This window comes from Temnothorax longispinosus, chromosome 3, assembly GCF_030848805.1.
Source record: "Temnothorax longispinosus isolate EJ_2023e chromosome 3, Tlon_JGU_v1, whole genome shotgun sequence".
NCBI classification, from domain to species: domain Eukaryota; kingdom Metazoa; phylum Arthropoda; class Insecta; order Hymenoptera; family Formicidae; genus Temnothorax; species Temnothorax longispinosus.
Window position 1 is genome coordinate 15851983 of NC_092360.1, and position 19244 is coordinate 15871226.

General features: G+C 45.8%; 1 protein-coding gene across 1 annotated transcript; it reads left to right on the forward strand.

The window, feature by feature from the left end:
* Positions 1-7296: 7296 nt before the first annotated feature.
* LOC139809610 (uncharacterized) lies at positions 7297-8923 on the forward strand. The gene is made up of 2 exons (XM_071772618.1): positions 7297-7770; positions 7949-8923. Exons 1-2 carry the CDS (start codon positions 7297-7299, stop codon positions 8921-8923), a joined length of 1449 nt encoding a protein of 482 aa, XP_071628719.1.
* The last annotated feature ends 10321 nt before the right edge of the window (positions 8924-19244 follow it).

Here is a 19244-nt window from a genome sequence, read left to right on the forward strand (position 1 = left end):
GTTGCCCGTTTTACATGTCGGCACAGCACACGGCTTTGTCATCGCCAAATAATTGATCGGTTTCCTCGGCAAAGCTACAGTAAATCTCACCGTTTTTGCCGAGATCGGCGTCCTCGGCAATTACCCTGAGTATGCTGCGATGCAAAGGCGTATCCTCTGTCACGGTGGTCTCGTACTCGATCGGATAGAACAGCGGATTGAGATCGTTCGTGTCGAAAATCGTCACCACCACCGCGGCGTCCGCCTCGAGCGCAATCACTCTGTTTCTACCGTCGCGTTTGCTCGAGGTGGCACGCACTTCGAGCACATATCGGTCTTTGCGTTCGCGATTTAGCACGTCGACGTTGCTGGTTCGAGTCCGAATCAGGAGGAAGCAAAAATCACCGACCGTGCGCTCTTCCGCTTTAATGAACTTTTCGCGATCGCCGCTCACTATGCAAAACTTTACGTCGACGTCACTGTTTGGAGGACGCGAGCTTTATGCCGTTCCTCGGGCACAACGTACGTCTTGCTGATGGAATTCTCGGGAATGGAGACAATGCACTTTACGTAGCTACGACAATCACTACGGTCTGACTGTGACCGTGACAATCACATAATAAAGCTTGATTTCTTGGTTATGTTTGTCGGCATTACTCGTTCGTAACGACCCTCGTGGCGGTAAAGCGAATTAAAAGTTGCCTCAATAAGCGACCTACCCCCACCACTAAAAATTGAGCGAGTTTCCAAACCTGTATGTAAAGCCCCTTGCACAATGCCAGACAACAGGCAATAGGAACAGGAAATAACCAAAAAATCATTAATTACAACCTAAAAAGTTCGAATGCTATGATTGGTTGGCAACAGGCAATAGGCACAAAATTTCCAACGTGACGGAAACTCTGTGTCTATTGCCTGTGTCACTGTTTATTCTGCATTTATACATGATTTCTGATTTCTATTCCCTGTTCCTATTGCCTGTTGCCTGGCATTGTGCAAGGGGCTTAAGACCGTGTTCACGCACTCCTTCTATTCAATCTCCTTAACCGCTGCCTCTATGCCTAGACTGTTCTGACTGTTCCGTCTAATGTCGCTACCTACTCTATGTGTAACGCAAATCTCGCTCGCTTTTGGAACGCACAGCGTTATTCTCCCGCTTTTTCTCGCCTAACTTTCTTCCTTTTTCTTCACTATTTGATATTTCCCTGCTACATCTATTATCCTATCCTAAATTTAAGTTATTCTTCCTATCTTTCTAGCAGTTTAGCGCCTACCTCACCTCCTATATCCCTCTAAACTCTCGCCAAATTTATCCGCAACTTTTACACGCATGCACAACACACGCTCCACTAACCAAGTCCCTTATTCATCAAATAATGAAAAAAATCGATTGTTGTAAAAAAAAACAATAAAATATTTAAACATATTTGATTGCATTTTATAGACGCATTTAATTTTGCAAAATTGCAAATTTAATAATTAATATTATTATTCGCTTTTTTTTATTATTTTATGTATAAAAGTATAAAGTCGTAGAAAAGTGAATACTTCACGAGATATTTTATATTAAAAATATTATAATAAAATTTTAAATATCTAAGAAAATTCTTAACAAAAGAGGGCTTTATTATAGTGTTTTGAAAACATCTTGACAAGATCTACAACTTTTATTTCAAAGAAAAAATCAAGTTTCACTTAAGAAATTAGTCACCTTTAAAATTTCTTGAAAACGATGATATCTACGACATGACTCTTATAAGAATCATGTGTCACTCTTTAAACCATACAACTTTTGTCTGAAACATTTTTCCGTATTTTTCATATTTTTCGAGATATTTGCCTGCGTCGATTAAAATGACTCACCCTATAGAAATTCAATTTGACTCAATCTACCATTACGCTAGTAACACGCGCTGCCGCCACGCGGCGTACTTTCTCGTAATTAAAGATCGTCACGCGTTCAATATAAGAAGCGAGTCTGCGAGATGCTGCAAAATGCTTAAACCTTGATATTGTTTGCTGCATGCGGACAGCTTAAGACGCTTTAAGTAATCCTTATATCTCACGTAGCACAGTACAAAAGACAACGAACATAATTTCATTAATTTAATCTAAGTATACTATATCGGTATATCTTATATATCTTATCGGTATATACTTTATAAGTATATAGTATACCGTGCACATTTTATCCTTGGTTCTATTAGGATTTTCAGTCGTGACGTAACCATGACGTCACAAGGCCAAGATGGTTGCCTATTCCTGAAAGTTGTATGCAAACATACAGTCTGAGGTGGTTTATCGTGCCTTTTAAACGCGTGTGATAAAAAAAATGTACCTAAATATAAAAGAAATATATGCATTTGCACAGTGCACCCCTTCCTCAAGAAATTTCATGGAAGGAGAAAATTTGTTGTGCTGTGGACACTTCCCATACAGCATGAAATATTCCATGAATGTTCTATAAATATTCTTTAGAATATTCATAAATTTTCTATGAATAATCTATAAATGTGCAAAGAACGTGTAATGTCCCGCTTTGAATGTCCTTAGAAATTTCTGTAAATGTTCTCAAATAATCTACAAATGTTTTATAAATTTTTCCGCATAATCCATAATTTTTTTATATATGCAAAATATATTTATAGAACATTTATAGATTATTTTAGGAACATTAAAAATGGGATATCGCATATTCTGTATACATTTAATATTCACCCGACATAAAAAAAATTATTTATTTCGAAATTTTATTACTATTTTTTAACTAAATTTGTTTCTTAAGATGCAGTCTATGATTATAAATATTTTCTCGTATTTGAAAAACACACTTACCTTGGTGGGATTCGAACTCGGGACCTAGAGGATCGTGAGCCAACTGCCTTACGTGGTAGACTACTTCTTAATTTGATGTAAGCGTTATATATAGTCTACACATGTCATAACCAGCGCAAATATATAATTTTTCAAAAATCATCTTAAGAAACAAATTCAGTTTAAAAAGAGTAATAAAATTTGAATTAGATATATGATATAATATTTCTCAATGTCGGGTGAATGTCAGAAACCAGTGCCGGCTCATTATGAAATTTTTTTATAAAATTATATATTTTTAATTATTTTTTTAAAAAGAAAATTGTAAATCTAATAATAATGATAAAGAATAAAGATTGGCTATTAAGCTTTGGCCCAATATTGGGCGGCACTTGCTTGCCAAGCCTCGGCTACCCAAATTCGGGTAATAATTGGGCCAGGCTTGGGCATTAAACGTCGGCAAGCTGACACTCGTGCCAGTCTTGGCCCGTTTCTCGAGTATCGGCGTTTCCTACCTGGGGACTCTCTCGCGGTCTCATTACGCTTCCCCTTCGTTAGCTCGCAAGGGTCTCGGATTTCTAAAAAGTTTTTATTAATGCTTTCCAGAATATTTATATAATGTTCCAAAACATTCCTAGAATAATTAGAATGTTTTCAATATTTTTCCTAAAATGTTTATAGATTATTTTAAAAATATTCTACTAATATGTAAAAAATATTCTATTAATATTCTGAATATTTCATGTTCATTGCAATGTTCACAGATTATTATTGAAATATTCATAACAATTCTAGAGAAGTTTTTCAGAATATTCATAGCACATGCTATAAATGTTTAAGAATATTAACAAAATGTTCCGTAAATATTCCAAATATTTGTAGAATATTTTATGCATATTCCGAATGGACAAAATTTCATGGAATATTTGTAGAATTTCTACAGAATATTCTGAATGACCCGTGAAATGTTAAAATATTTATAGATTGTTTATAGCACATTTCTTGCATATTCCATGCTGTATGGATTATTAACGTGCGGGATAACCTCTGAAAATGATGACAAATGGCATGGAGTTGAGCTCGAGCCGTGATATGAGTCGGACGTGTTTGTTGGCGCGCTTGCTCGCAGTGGTTAACTTCACATATCCGAATCGCGGTGTGCATGTGCTGCGTTTCGGGGGGCTAATATATTAATTCGGGTGGGCTTTAATTAACTATAATCAGTTGCTCCCCTCTCGAAGGGGGAGCTGTATAATTTGGGTAAATTATGCATATTAAGACCCCACCCGCCAATGACCTTGACCTTGATCTTGACATATGTTGTCAATTGACCTTAAGGTCACTTTCCTAAGTGACCTTCAGAAGCTTTTAGCCGGCGGTCGTTATTCGTTAAAAAGTTATTAACAAAAAAAAGTTTCGAAAATATAGCAGCTATTTTGAGTATTGAGAGGCATTAACGACCAATATTACGTCTTTTTTTTTAAGTAGAGAATATCTCATTTTGCGTGAAAGTTGCTGCTTTACCAAAACACAACATTTAAAGCAGTAAATTGTTGATAAATTAAAGTCTTTTTGTTAAAGCAGAGAATACTTTATTTCGCGAGAAGTCGCTGCTTGTGACCTTTCCGACGACGACTCACCGATAATACGGAAATATTTTAGATATGAAGACGATTTCAAAGGTAAAGCCAGTATTATATTGCGTCTCCCTTCCGACCAGACCACGACTAGAAGGGGTAAGAATCATATTAAGATTTGGATGATTTTGAATGACCTTCAGATTTGTCCTTCATCCGTCACTATGACCAATCACTTCGGTAAATGTCTAAAAAAAGGGCGACCTCACCGATTTTAATGACCTTGATATATGTTGTCAAGGTCATGACCCCGAGTGACCTTCAGAAAATTTTAGCCGTCGCTCGCTATTCGTTAAAAAGTTATTAACCTATGTAGGTTAGTGACGCGCTTTAAAAGTATTTAAGTGTTTAAAGCGCGTCAACTAACCTATGTAGGTTAATAACGCGTTTTAAAAGTATTTAAGTGTTTAAAGCGCGTCAACTAACCTATGTAGGTTAGTGACGCGCTTTAAAAGTATTTAACTGTTTAAGTGTTAACACTTAAATACTTGTACTTCCACGTACTGAGCTGAGCGTTGAATGGCGGCCGAAGAGGACGACCACGACGGCTCGCGCCGCCACGGAAGCCTCGCAGCAAGGAAGATCCGCGGGAGGCCAAGGCACGGGACCGAGCTCGGATCCCCGGGACCGGCGCGAGAACGCCGATCGGTTCACCTTGCCCAGGCCCGGCACGTCAGCCAAACCCGCTTCCCGACCAAGCCCGACACGCCCCGCTCTTCAGAGCCAATCCTTATTCCGAAGTTACGGATCCAATTTGCCGACTTCCCTTACCTACATTAGTCTATCGACTAGAGGCTCTTTACCTTGGAGACCTGCTGCGGATATGGGTACGAACCGGCGCGACACCTCCACGTGGCCCTCTCCTGGATTTTCAAGGTCCGAGGGGAAGATCCGGACACCGCCGCAACTGCGGTGCTCTTCGCGTTCCAAACCCTATCTCCCTGCTAGAGGTTTCCAGGGAACTCGAACGCTTATACAGAAAAGAAAACTCTTCCCGGATCTCCCGACGGCGTCTCCAGGTCATTTTGGGTTACCCCGTCGTACCACGTAAATACTTCCACGTATTATTATATACAATAATGATTCTTTAACTTGTAAAAATATTTGTTCTATTCCTTTTACAATAAATGTTCTAATTATTTGATTAAAATAAACTCAATGTTTATTCATTTATAAATAAGACCTCACTCCTCACTACCTCTCTAAATCGTACAAGGTCCGATCCCCGGTAATAGGGATATTATTCTTGACCGAAAACAGGACCGCGAGTGCACGAAAACTCTCAGTAAGCGTAATAGCGTCCCTTCTGGACGTTGACCCACGACTAGAGTTTTCCCGAAAAGTGCATTCGACTCGAGGCACGCGCCCAGCGTGAACCCGAGATATCATAGAGATCTCGTTACGTCTTCCTTTACCCCCTCCCTCGGATAGCCTTTTCTTCGCTATCCGTCGAACCAATGTACCTAAATTCCGGGGTTCTAACGTAACAGCTCTTTAAATCCTAAAAACTTTTAGAAACTGGAGATTTCTTACACGATGTAATTAACTTATTTACTCAATTAAAAGTTGAAGAAAAAGAGAATTGGAAACCATTTCAAGCTGCAGTTATATTATCAACATCTACAGTTTTAGACTTGAGTTTGATTTTTATAAACGAACAAAAGTAGCCATACTATAGGGGATTTGAAACCGGGCGCACTTGACGGCGGGTCGGGGGCAGGAAGCGGAACGCGTGGGGGCCGCCGTAAGCGGTGGGCGAGGGGATGGCGTCGGCAGACGGGGGCCGCCCCGCCGCTGCTTTTCTAACCCGGGATAGTGGGGGGCAGCGAGGGGCGCCACCACTTTCGCGCTGCGCGGCACGAGGGGGCGGGCCACTCCGAATTTCCCCTCTAGGTCAATTGCGGTTATCTCTCAAAGCTATTTCCAGAGTTATCTGCTGCCCTATTGGCATCCGCCGAGCGATAAGCGCGAGCCAACGCGAATCCTCGCGCAATTGTATCGTCAGTTTGAAGTTTGCGAAGGTTATATTTTAATAATTACTGAAATCTACATTGCAATAATCGTACGGACAGAAACAATTTCAACAACGTACGCGACATTTCGTCGTCGTCGTCGTCGGAGATCGTTTCCGTTTGCGTGATCGCGGTTATCTCTCAAAGCTATTTCCAGAGTTATCTGCTGCCCTATTGACATTCGTCGTGCGATAAGCGCGAGCCAACGCGAATCCTCGTGCAATTTTATATCCCGCTAAACATCGTCGTCGTCGGAGATCGTCTCTCCGTTTCTTCACGTCGCCGATACGCGCGAGACGCGTGATCGCGGTTATTTGTCAAAGTTATTCCAGGAAACGCTGCGTGGTTATTTGCTGGCCTATTGATCCCGTATTGATCCGCCGTTGAAATCGTTATCGGGGTTCGCCCGGTTCTCGCGGGCGCTATATAAGCGCGAGAGAACGCTAATCCTCGCGCAATTAGATTGTCAGTTTAAAGTGTGTGACGATTAAATATAAAAAAAAAAAAATTGCGATAAATATTACCACATGCCTCGGTAGTCGAATTGGTACGACGCCCTACACGGAATGAGGGAGGTTCCAGGTTCGAACCCTGGCTGAGGTAATATTTTTCGCAATAAATTTTCTTTACAGTTATTAGATATTTAAATCGAGTCGATTTAATTCCGGGGAGGGAAGGGTTTTTAATTCTAACAATTACTGTGTTTTAAGTCCGACAAATAATCGGCGCGCAGTATGTTGGAAAAAACTATATGTATATATATAGACATATATGTATACAGTAACTAATATAAGGCTGTCAAAGACCTAAGCTTGGATCGCATGGCTTTTCTAATTGATTGTATAAAAAAAAAAATGTCGGAGGAAGATCGCGATCTCATCGAATTCGCCACGGGCCTCGACTCGTCGGACGCGTATCGCGAGTGGGAACGACGGTGCGAAGAGCGTCTCGCGTCTCTGCGAGAGAGATGCCGAGAAAAAACCCGTCCGACGTACACCGGAACGTTGAACTCTCTTATCGTTCGAGTGGCGCGATTGGAAGAAGCGAGAAACGCTCTGCGTCAACGTTTCCCGCAGGTGGGCGCCGGTCACGGCGAACCGAGCACAGGATTTTTGTGGACGGAGATAGAGACGGCTTTCGAAAGTCACGTACTGACCGGTGCGGTTATAAACTCGAATTATAGAGACTCGTACGTTATTCCTGTGTTCTTTCACAATCTGTCCGGTTACGATGCCCACTTTATTATCAAGGATATCGCCAACAGCTTCGAGGGTAGAATCGATCTATTACCGCTCACCAAAGAGTCGTACATATCGTTCACGAAGAATGTGAGTGAAGACGTTAACTGGGGAAACTGCGCAAAATTGCGATTCGTGGATTCGTTCAAATTTCTCAGCACCAGTCTCGAGAAATTGGCGTCGTATCTCGATAAGGACAAACTGAAAATCATGCGTTCGGAATTTTCAGAACTGAGCGAAAGCGATTTCGACCTGCTCACGCGTAAAGGTGTATTTCGTCGACGGCTTCGATAAGTTGCTGGTGACGGAATTACCGCCGCGCGAGGACTTTTACAGTTCGTTGACCGGTGAGACCGCGAGCGAGAGCGATTACGAGCACGCGCGGAACGTCTGGCGTTGTTTTTGCGTGAGAAATCTCGGCGAGTACAGCGATCTGTATCTCAAAACGGACGTGCTTCTCCTAGCGGATATCTTCGAAAATTTTTGCGACACCTGTATCGACACTTACAGACTGGATCCCGCGCATTACTACATCCTACCGGGATACACGTGGGACGCGATGCTGAAGTACACGGGGGTGCGATTCGAATTGCTCACCGATATCGACATGGTAATGTTCGTGGAGCGCGGTATCCGCGGCGGTCTGAGTCAATGCTCCAACAGGTACGCGCGAGCCAACAACAAATACATGCGATTGCACGACTCTTCGCAACCGTCGACGTATCTCATGTACTTCGACGTGAACAATCTGTACGGTTGGGCGATGTGCGAACCGTTGCCGTACGCGGACTTTCAATGGGTCGACGACGCGGAGAGTCTCGACGTAATGTCCGTGAAGTTGGACTCCGCTATCGGTTACATCTTGGAGTTCGATTTTGCGTACCCGCATGAACTCCACGACGCTCACGCTGACCTTCCGTTCTGCCCGACGCGCGATAAGCCTCCCGGAAAACGGTGCGATAAACTCCTCGCCACTCTGCGCGATAAGTCGCGCTACGTGCTGCATTACCGTAATCTACAGCAATGCGTGCGATACGGATTGTGCGTCACGAAGATTCACCGCGCGCTTCGATTCGCGCAATCTCCGTGGCTTCGGAGATACATAGAGCTTAATACGGGATTCAGAGCTCGCGCCAGCAACGATTTCGAGAAAGAAATGTACAAATTAATGAACAATGCGGTATTCGGCAAGACCATGAAAAACGTACGAGATCACGTAGATGTGCGTCTCGTGACGCGTTGAGATGGGAGATACGGCGTGGAGGCGATGATCGCGAAACCAAATTTTCACAGTCGCACCGTCTTCGCGGAGAATCTGATCGCCGTCGAGTTGCGTAGGCTCGAGGTGAGGTTGAACAAACCCATCTACGTCGGTATGTGCATTCTCGAGATATCCAAGATGCGCGTCTACGATTTTCATTACGATTACATGGTGCCGCTGCATCGCGAAAGGTGTAAGATAATGTACACGGACACCGACAGTCTCATATATTTTCTCGAGTGCGACGACGCGTACAAGGATATGAAACGCGACATCGCGAGATTCGACACGAGCGGCTATCCCGAGGACAACGCGTATCGCATGCCGCGCGTCAACAAGAAGATACCCGGTTTGATGAAGGACGAGAACGACGGCGCGGTGATGACGGAATTCGTTGGACTGAGGTCGAAAATGTACGCCTTGAGGGTCGAGGGAAAGAACGACACGAAAAAAATAAAGGGCATCAAGAGAAACGTGGTTGCGAGAACGATAACGTTCGACGATTACGTGTGTTGTTTGAACGACGCGATAAGGCAGTTTAGGCGTCAGTCGTGTATTCGTTCGACTGCACACGAGGTGCACACCGTGTCCGAGTTGAAACTCGCTCTCAGCCCGTACGACGACAAGCGATACGTCGTTCCCGACTCGTACGACACTCTACCGTGGGGGCATTACAAGATACCGCCGTGAAGAGGACCTTTTTTTTCTTATTAAGATTATATTTTTTTTAAACAGTAAAGAGTATAAGAGTACAATGGATTTTATGGGTTAGATTTATAAGCGCGATCGTGGGAAGACAGGAATGTTTAAACTGTCTAGTCTTACAAACGTTAATTTTTATATAGAAAAGATAGCACTCTACAGCCCTTTTTTTTCCTCTGCGTAGGGAGCTACAAATATTAAGAAGGAAAGAAATATCTCTATCACTATTAAGAGATACATATATTTTTAAGTTTACATTTAGACGAAACAAAAAAAATACATTATCGTAACTACAACACGGCTGTCTCATTTCTATAATACAATTAAAAAAAAGCGTTACAGAATATCGAGACGCGCGCGACGTTCCACCCACCAATCGTGTAACTTGCACACGTTCTCCATGGCGCAGTTCTTCGCGTGGCGTCCGCAGAGGAAAGATCGGATCGCACTGAGGGTCTCCAGTCGACCAATGTTTTTATATTCGACGTCCATCGACTCGATCTTAACGTTGAATTCACCGACGGCGTCGCCGAGAATTTCCTCCAACCATCCTTTCTTTTCAGCGCCTTTCACGTAAACGAGTTTGAGCGTCTCGCAGTTCAGCCCATCGCACACGGCGCTTCGGATGATCGTTCTCGCCCGAACGTAATTCACGTCTCCATCGTTCCATTTGAAACCATGATGATTCGTCGTCAACCAGCACGCCCGCGATTTTTTCGCTCTCGATAGAAGATCCCACGACAATGGCGCGCGAAACACGTGGTGAATCAGTTCCTTTCCGTCTCTGAACACGGCCACTTTTTTAACTGTGAACTTTTCGCGGATAACGAATCCCTGCAGATCCACGAATATCGGTACGTCGCGGTCGGCGGACATCGTCTCTCTGTACGGTCAGTCGCTACCCCCACTCGGTTTAAACCTGTAGCTTATCGCGATTTCGTCAAACGAATAGATACGTTTTTCTTCTTCTTCTTCTGTTTTCCTTTACACGATCTTGCGGACTATGTTAGTTAGCGGATTGTACTCGATCACGCAATTGTGGATGATGAGACAGTAGGCCGTAGTATTGGAATCTATATTACGTTTGCAATCGAACTCTATGCGAACGTCTACGGTGGCGCTTTTGTTCTGACGAGAACAGTCGATGACCACAAACGGGCCCCATTTGTCGAATTCTTCCATCGTTAGGAGCGCGTTCTCTCGCTCGCATCCGTAATACGACTTTCGAAATTTCGCGTACATCTTGTACAGTATGGCCGTTCTACGCTTCTCAAAATCCAAGTTCATATCGTCGTAGGGATAAAAATCTGAATTAAGGTACAGTTTCACATTGGTGAGATTACCGTCGTCGAACTCGGAGGCGTGTTTCAATAAGTTGTTGGACCTCCCGATTTGTAGCGCAAAAATGACGTATCGCGGTTTCTCAAGCTGCGTCGCTGTTTTCACAGCCCACGAATGCCTGTTCGTGGTTTGGAGCAAAGGGTACTCGTACAGATCCCACGAGCGAAAACCCATACTTAGGTATCGTCCGCTCTCCAACGTTCGTAAAAGGGACAATTTATTGACGTCGTTCAGCACCACGTGCGGCATTCGCCATTGCACTTTCAACAGAGTAATCGTAGGATTCTTGTAACGTTCCGGTTTCGTGACGATGCAATTAGCGTCGGTTCGGGAACGTATCAGAATGAGTTCGTGTCGCGCGTTTATCACCACGTGTTTGTAATCCTCGCAAAAACCTAGCAGAACGTTAAGGGGTACGCAGAAATTGAAATCGCCGATTCTAGTTCTCGAACGAGGTCCCACGTATTCATTGATCACAATCCATCCAGCGTTTTGCAGCTTCCTGCTTCTCTCGGTGGTCAGCGACACGAAATTCTTGATCGAACTGGTTATTCCGACGTTTCTGTTCCTGTCGATTTCCACGCCGTTGAGTTCGTATCGAATCTCGTCGAACATGAACGCCACGCAATTGTTGTCCATCGTCGTATCCGAATCCTTTTCCGGAACGCCGTCGGAGAGTACTCCCTCGATGTACAGAAAACTTTCGCAGGGTAGAGTGTACAGATCCTGCTGTTGTATCGGAATTCGTATTTCGTCGCTGTGCCCGAACGTGGTATTGGCATATGGATTGTGTGTGTTTCGATCTTGACGATGCGATCGTCGAAGATCGGCTCACCTCCGATACTCAAGATGTCGGTCATGATCGTTCCTCGAATCCCAGAGATCGTAGAAAAGCGACGTTCGCAGCGCTCAGTCCGTTTTTCTTCTTCTTCTTCTCTCTTACAATCGGTCTGCGCGTTCCTTTCGTCGGAGCGCCGAACGATAACGTTTGCGATGCAATGACGGATGCGGCTCTTGCGAACGAGTCGTTCAAAACGAGCATCTTTCGCGCACGCACATATCCGCTCCCGATTTTGTATTTTTATTTTATTTTCTGCGACGCACGTGTAGTCGAACCGTTATCTCCTCCCCGCGGAAGTCGATCAATCGTCCGATCTGATCCACGACGCGTAACGTTATATCGGTGACACGCGCGATGACCGGAAGGTAAATGATCTGCATCGGAGTCTCCGACAGCTTATATCCCGGTGGAACGTTCGGCGCGAATTCGTGTATCGTGTGTGCCGGCTTGCCGTTGCTGTAGGCTCCCGCGGTGACGTTGCATTCCACGCGAATGATATTCACGCGCATAATATTCACCGGTTTGTCGGACGCGTGCCATTTATTCGGCTCGAGTACGCGACGTGTCGAGAAACCTAACAAAGAGCCAACGTTGTTCGACTTGGTGAAGTCAACTCTATAGGTACACTTGATCTCGCTTCTCATAGTGTTCTCGTTAGCGCGTAAAATTATCGAGCGTTCGCTTTTCTCGCGGTCGTCATCGTTATCGTCCACGTATATGTAATCGTCTTTTTTCTTCGTACTTTTCTTGCGGAGGATAGCTGTTCTCAGGTATCTATCTATAGCGTCCAATTCGTACGATCCTTCGGGAATAGCGATCACGTCGTTGTTGTCAAAGTAAAATCTATTGTTCGTGAAGTCAATGTTCGGTATCGTGTTGTACGTCTCGAAATTCGCGAGGCCTATCTCGTATTCACCGCCGCTCAGATCCAGAGCGGGAAAGTAGCCGGCTGAGAGGACGCTGCTTCTTCCGGATAGCGAGAGAGTCAGCGACATAGCGAGATTGTTTCTCTCTCTCTCATCGTCAGAGACGTTTCCAGTCGACGTCTCGGAGGAACCGCAGACACAATTGACCGCAGATGCTCTGATCGAACGTCTGATACGAACGACGGTTGTACACGATATTCACGTCACTCCCGAGATATCGTTCGAGTTCCCTCGGGGGTCGAAAATTTCCAAAACTGTCAAAGTAGATCGCGTTGTTGCCCCTCTTCGCATAGGCGACCCAGTGCGTACCCGGGCCCTCCGCGTCGTCGAGATTCACGATTCCGCTCTCGTCGCGACGCACTTTCGTCGGCAACGCGTCGCGCATAAACACGCCCCTAAAAAAAGGTATGCGCGAAAGGCGCGCGGACCGATTCAATTGCTCGTTCGTCGTGACGCCGAACGTCGGCAAATTGAGCGTCATCAGTGTCTTTTTTGGCGATTATTTTTTTTTTACCCGTTCTCGTTCGTCTTCTACTCGTCACGCCACTACCACGTTTGTACGGCGCGAGATACAGTCCGCGACCCTCCAACGCCCGATTGTGACGATGCAGTTCCTCGAGCTGACGTTGAGCGGCCTTGTTGTCGTTCACCGCCTTGGCCACGCCAGCCGCTCCATCGATCAGGGATCCGAGCGCTCCCATTATCGGTAGAAAGAATAGGAGACCCCCGCGTTTCGCCAACGGGAGAATTTTCTTTCTCGTTACCGCTCCCCTCTTCCTCTTTCTCATGCCCATGCCCAATTTCGTTTTTGTTTTCATAGCAGCCCATACGGCGGTCGCGGCGGCTCTCTCGCCAATGGTTGTGTCGCTCGCCGTGATACGCTCGCGCGCCTTTTCGGCTAGCGCTCGATCGGCGACGTGTCGATCTGCGAGATCACCGCTTCGCGAGTAAGCGATATCATGCTCGCGACACGCCTCGTCCAACGGATTGATACCTCGATCACCGCGCGCTAGTCGCTTGGCGAGACGAGTACCCGGTCCGCAGAATTGATAGCCGGGTATGTGTAATTCGACGGGTAGCGCATTTATCGCTCTGTTGAGGAGGCCGCTGCCAGTGCTTCGCGCCGCTGTGCGCGACATGCACCGCAATCCCTTATGAGCGATGGTAGACCGTCTATGTGCGTTCTCTACCACGGACGATTGTAATGTTCCAAACACGGACGACAGTCCCGTACGTCGGAATCCGTCCTCAGATGAACGGGCAATTTGTCCCACAGTCGATCGACGTACTCGGAAAAGTTGCGCAGCAGAAAAATCTTCGGCACGAATTTCAGTTGCTCGGCGGACAGACCGAGAATATCGCGTTTATCCGCCAGGACGAGAAACATCGCGGTAACTGAGGGCGTATACCGATCGAACGTACGTATAAATAGGGCAAGTGTGCGCGCACGCGCGTAACAATGCGATTCGTGAAACAACCGTCGGCGATAGGAGTGTCGAATCTCGATTGCAAGACGCGACTGACGTCGGGTTTAACGTCGAGAGAAATGCGTCGACACGGCCTTCTTTTACCGATCGCGATACGTTACGTCATCTGCGGCCCTTCCGATTGCGGTAAGACGAACGTGTTGATAAGCTTACTGGAAAGTCCGCACGGTCTGTGTTTCGAAAACGTATACGTGTACTCGAAATCTCTCCATCAGCCGAAGTATCGTTACCTCAAGAGTCTGCTCGAATCGATGGACGAGATCGGTTATCGCGCGTTCTCCAATAATCGCGACGTCGTGCCGCCGAGCGAGGCGCTCCCCGGTTCGATATTCGTGTTCGACGACGTGGCCTGTGACAAACAGGACGCAATCAGGGAGTACTTCGCCATGGGTCGACATTCGAATATCGATTGTTTTTACCTCTGTCAAACGTACGCTAAAGTACCGAAGCATCTAATACGCGACAACGCGAATCTGTTAATCCTGTTTAGACAAGACGGAACTAATCTAAAACACGTGTACGACGATCACGTGAGCCCCGATATGTCGTATGAAGATTTCTGCGCGTTGTGTCGCGAGTGTTGGCAGCGCAGGTACGGGTTCGTGGTGATAGACAAGGACAGCGCGCTACAAAACGGCAGATACAGACGAGGATTCAACGACTTTGCCGTACTGTAGAGCGATCAGTAGCTGTCGAACGTTTCGAGAGCGATGCGCGATGAGCGACGCAAAAGACACCGTTGACCGAGAGAAGACCGCGCGGCAGATCGCTAAAACGCGCGCGTCGATACGCAGAAAATACAGAGCGTTGAAAACCGGCAGTATGGAGAACAAGATGGCTCTCGAGAGACAATTCAAACCGATCGTCGACCCGTTGAAACAAATCGTCGAACACGTCGAAAGAGGTGAATCCAAGAACGACAATGCAGCGGCGGCGGCGACGACAAAAGGTTTCGTTATTAAAAAGAAACGCGAGCATAACGAAGACGACGACGACGACGACGACGAAGGAAAAGTCGCGCGAAAAATAATATCGAGATCTAAGAAGAAGAAAAAACAAACGAGCGCCGAGTCAGAGATGCTCCCGATCCACTCCACGCCTCTGAAACCCACTGATCTATATTATAACTGGATAGTGAATACCCTACTCCCACCCCAAATTTTATGAAGCAATATGAACGGCCGCCATGTTGGCCGCAGCGGGCACTTCGGGCGTCATCGGAAGCCGTCGTGAGCGTTCGTGAATCGCCGAGTTTGAAGTTGCACACAGGTAAAAAATTGAAAACCGCTTAATGTTGTTAAAGTTAGTAATTTGTAATCGGGTAACTTTTTCGTTGTCGAAAATGAAAAAGAATTGCGTACATTGTGGGAAAAGCGACAAGGGTGAAGATGTGCCCAGGTCTTTTCACCGGTAAGTATATATTATAGTATCTAATTTATTATATGTAAATCAATGGCAATCAATCACTCGATATTAAATTATTGGTTATGTTGAATAATTTATTGCTTTTTGTAGTTTTATTTTCACGTCGTACGATTTTTAGAGATAAAATACATTATCTATATTATAATTAATCCGTGCATGAAGTAATGTCGTGAAAATTACAAATTGAGTGACCAAAAATAACTATTACAAATTTTGTCCTTTCATTCAGATTGCCAACGAAAAGGCCACGAGAACTACAGTCTTGGCTGAAAAATCTAAACCTACAGAACAATAAGCAGCCACTCGAAAATCTGCGATTTATTTCAATAAATGCATTTATATTTTACACAATTGTATGTATAAGAGTGCGTTCCGTTTCATGCATGATGCGCATAATGCATAATTTATCCTTGTTGTTCACTAAATATTAAACAAAGATAAGTGATGCATTATGCGCATCATGCGTGAAACGGAACGCACCCTAAATTAACTGTAAAAACACAACTAAGCGATTTTCACTCCTGTGTGCAACTTCAAACTTGGCGATTCACGAACGCTCACGACGGCTCCCGATGACGCCCGAAGTGCCCGCTGCGGCCAACATGGCGGCCGTTCATATTGCTTCACAAAATTCGGCCTATTCACTATCCAGTTATATATAGATCAGTGCTGAAACCGCGAAAATTATCGCTGCACGATCGGATGGGAGAGGAGCTGGAGGTTTTCGCGTTGCCGTTGCCCTCCCCCGAAACACCCGTAAGGGACGTTCTACAAACGCCGCAGAGTCACGAGGAACTGCACAGTCAATTGGGTCCGTTGGGACAATGATACGTGGGCGCTCTTCTAAACGGGGACCCACAAAATGAATTCGATATCGTTTACGGTGTGTACGTCGAAAATGACGGCACGATGCTCGGTGACAAACGGTTCAAGGTGAACACGGACGATTCCGTGATCGTGAACGGAGTGAGATACACGGGCACGCCCGGCTTGTACGAATTAATCTTCAAGAGATATCCCGATGGTGCAATTTACACCGAGGACGACATGCAAAAGTACAGAAATATACTGTTAGCGACAAACGCTTACAGACGCGATTATAATGCTCTTAACCCCATCATGGGCAACAGGGGACAAAAATACACGAAAATCATCGCTCCGTTGGTATCGCGCGATAGAATCGGCAGTAATAGAAAGGGCGCTGGCGTGACCAGATTACCGTCGATCATGAAATTGAGCGACAATACAATGGATTACGTTTATTGGGACGATCCTAACGAATTGGTGGATCGTCTGCGATTACTCGAGGCCTCTCGTCAAGCGGGCAACGACGCGCACGGTAACGAGATTCAGTCGATAATTGAGGAGCTTTGCGAGATCGGATTGATTATAAATTGAGCTGTCGCGTCGAACGCGACGGCAGTACGTTTCTCGACGAAAGATCGGCGCAATTTCGGTGAACAAATTCGGAATGTCTCTGAGGAAACGCGGCGACAGCGGCGGATTCGCGATGGAAAGATCGCGATTCTCTATCGACTCCCTGCGGAACTACATACGAGACAGCGCGCTTTGCTTGAACGAGGATTCCTACGACGCGAGGGAGCGCAAGCTACGACGTCTAGCCGGAGATCGACAGCGACGCGACGAACAAAAGTTACGTCAAACGCGCGCTTCAAGAATCGGGAAAGGAGATCGATAAATCGTTGTCGTCGGTGAAAAGTGAGGTAGATAGGATAAACGGCGACGTGAACGGACTCAGAACCACGTTGAGCGAATTTAAGGAGACTGAAAACAACGTCATGAGCGGACTCAGAATCACGATGAACGAGTTTCTGACCAAGTTCGAGGAGATTGAAAACCAGATACAGAACTTGGAAAACTCTAAATCCACGCAGACGGGACAGATACTCGGCGCGCAGATCGCGATGAACGATTTTCTAGCCAAATTCCGCGAGATTGAAACAGCGATGGTGACGAAGAAATCGTTCGAGAGAGAGATAGCGAACATTCGCGGTAACAGGAGGAAAGGGCAATAAGGAGGTAGATGAGCCGTCTTTTTTTCGCGCAGTCGAGAGAGGAGTACACGCGCGCAATGAGTGCCGAGAAGCGGAGACTCGTGGAGGAGCTGCACGCACCGGCGCGGAGAAACTTCCCGCGACGTCGCGTCGTGGTGCGCGGTTACGACGATCTGTGACAGGCTGACGTGGTCAAGATGCGTCCCTACGCTCGACACAACAAGGGTTACTATTACATACTAACGGTTATCGATGTGTTGAGCAAGTACGCGTGGGCGTTACCGCTCAAAAGCAAAAGCGGAAGCGAAGTAGCCGCGGCCCTGTCGAGGATATTTTGCGAGGACGCGCGATATCCGAGGAATCTGCAAACGGACAAGGGAAAGGAGTTCTACAACGCTAACGTGCGAGAGATTATGAAAAAACGCGATATAAATCACTACTCGACGTAGGACTCGGTGATGAAGGCGTCGGTGGTGGAGAGATTCAATCGCACGCTGAAGAACGACATGTGGAAACTCTTCACGCTCAACGGATCGTACGCGTGGGTCGATGCGCTGCCGCGTCTGCTGACGAAGTACAACCACCGCAGGCATAGAACGATCGGGATGCGACCGATGGACGTGACACCCGCCGTCGCCAAGAGACTCTTGTCCACGGTGTACAGTCGCGCGAAGATCGCCGCTCCGGGTAGATTCAGGGTGAACGATCCGGTGCGCGTGAGCAAATTCAAGACGCTGTTCGAAAAGGGCTACACCCCCAACTGGACTACCGAGATCTTCCGTGTCGCTAAAGTACAACGTACCAATCCTGTGACGTATCTGTTGATAGACTACCGCGGGGAACCGATAGCCGGAGGATTTTACGAGCATGAGTTGCTGCGAGTTTCCGACCCTGACGTTTATCTTGTGGAGAAAGTGTTGCGTAGGCGAGGCGACGACGTATACGTGAAGTGGTTAGGAATGAACAGTTCGCATAACTCATGGATAAATAAAACAGCGGTGTTATAGTTTCTATACATATTATTTTTTTGTTTGCCTTAATGTAAACTTATGTGTATTTCAAAAACAAAATATATGTTTTATCATTCTCTAACCTTTGCAGTCATACTTCTTCTTTTATCCGTATGTGATTCTATTGGAGAGGAGGAGGAGAAAAAAAATAATCAAACAAGGTTCCATAGGGGGGGTTTTTTTCTCTCTTTATTTTTTTTAATAATAATAATAATATGTGATTACAATAATTTCTCAATATTCCCGAAGCACAGAGCGACTAACTCGCAGTCAACGATGTCATTGCGATCGAAGAATTCGCTCTCGCGTATCGCTCTTGGGACGTTCGCGGGATCCGTCACGGTGGCCGCAATAGCGACGAAGCGCGTCAGATTCGCGTCGATCAACACGATGATCATCAACACAATGATCGCGCGCAACGAATTCACGAGGCTGTTGACGCAAAGTTCTAGGTCGAACATGAGGAGCACGGTGTTGTCGACACGATCATACGAGTCGTGGACGTTTCCAGGCGTAGGGTCGACAGAGTGTTAATCTTGCTAAATCGTAATTTCAG

What these genes read in the sequence shown, in the direction of transcription:
- LOC139809610 (XM_071772618.1), top strand. Translation starts at nt 7,297, where the DNA reads ATGTCGGAGGAAGATCGCGATCTCATCGAATTCGCCACGGGCCTCGAC. An exon ending in ACATATCGTTCACGAAGAAT is followed by an intron (nt 7,771 to 7,948) that starts GTGAGTGAAGAC and finishes TCACGCGTAAAG; the next exon opens with GTGTATTTCGTCGACGGCTT.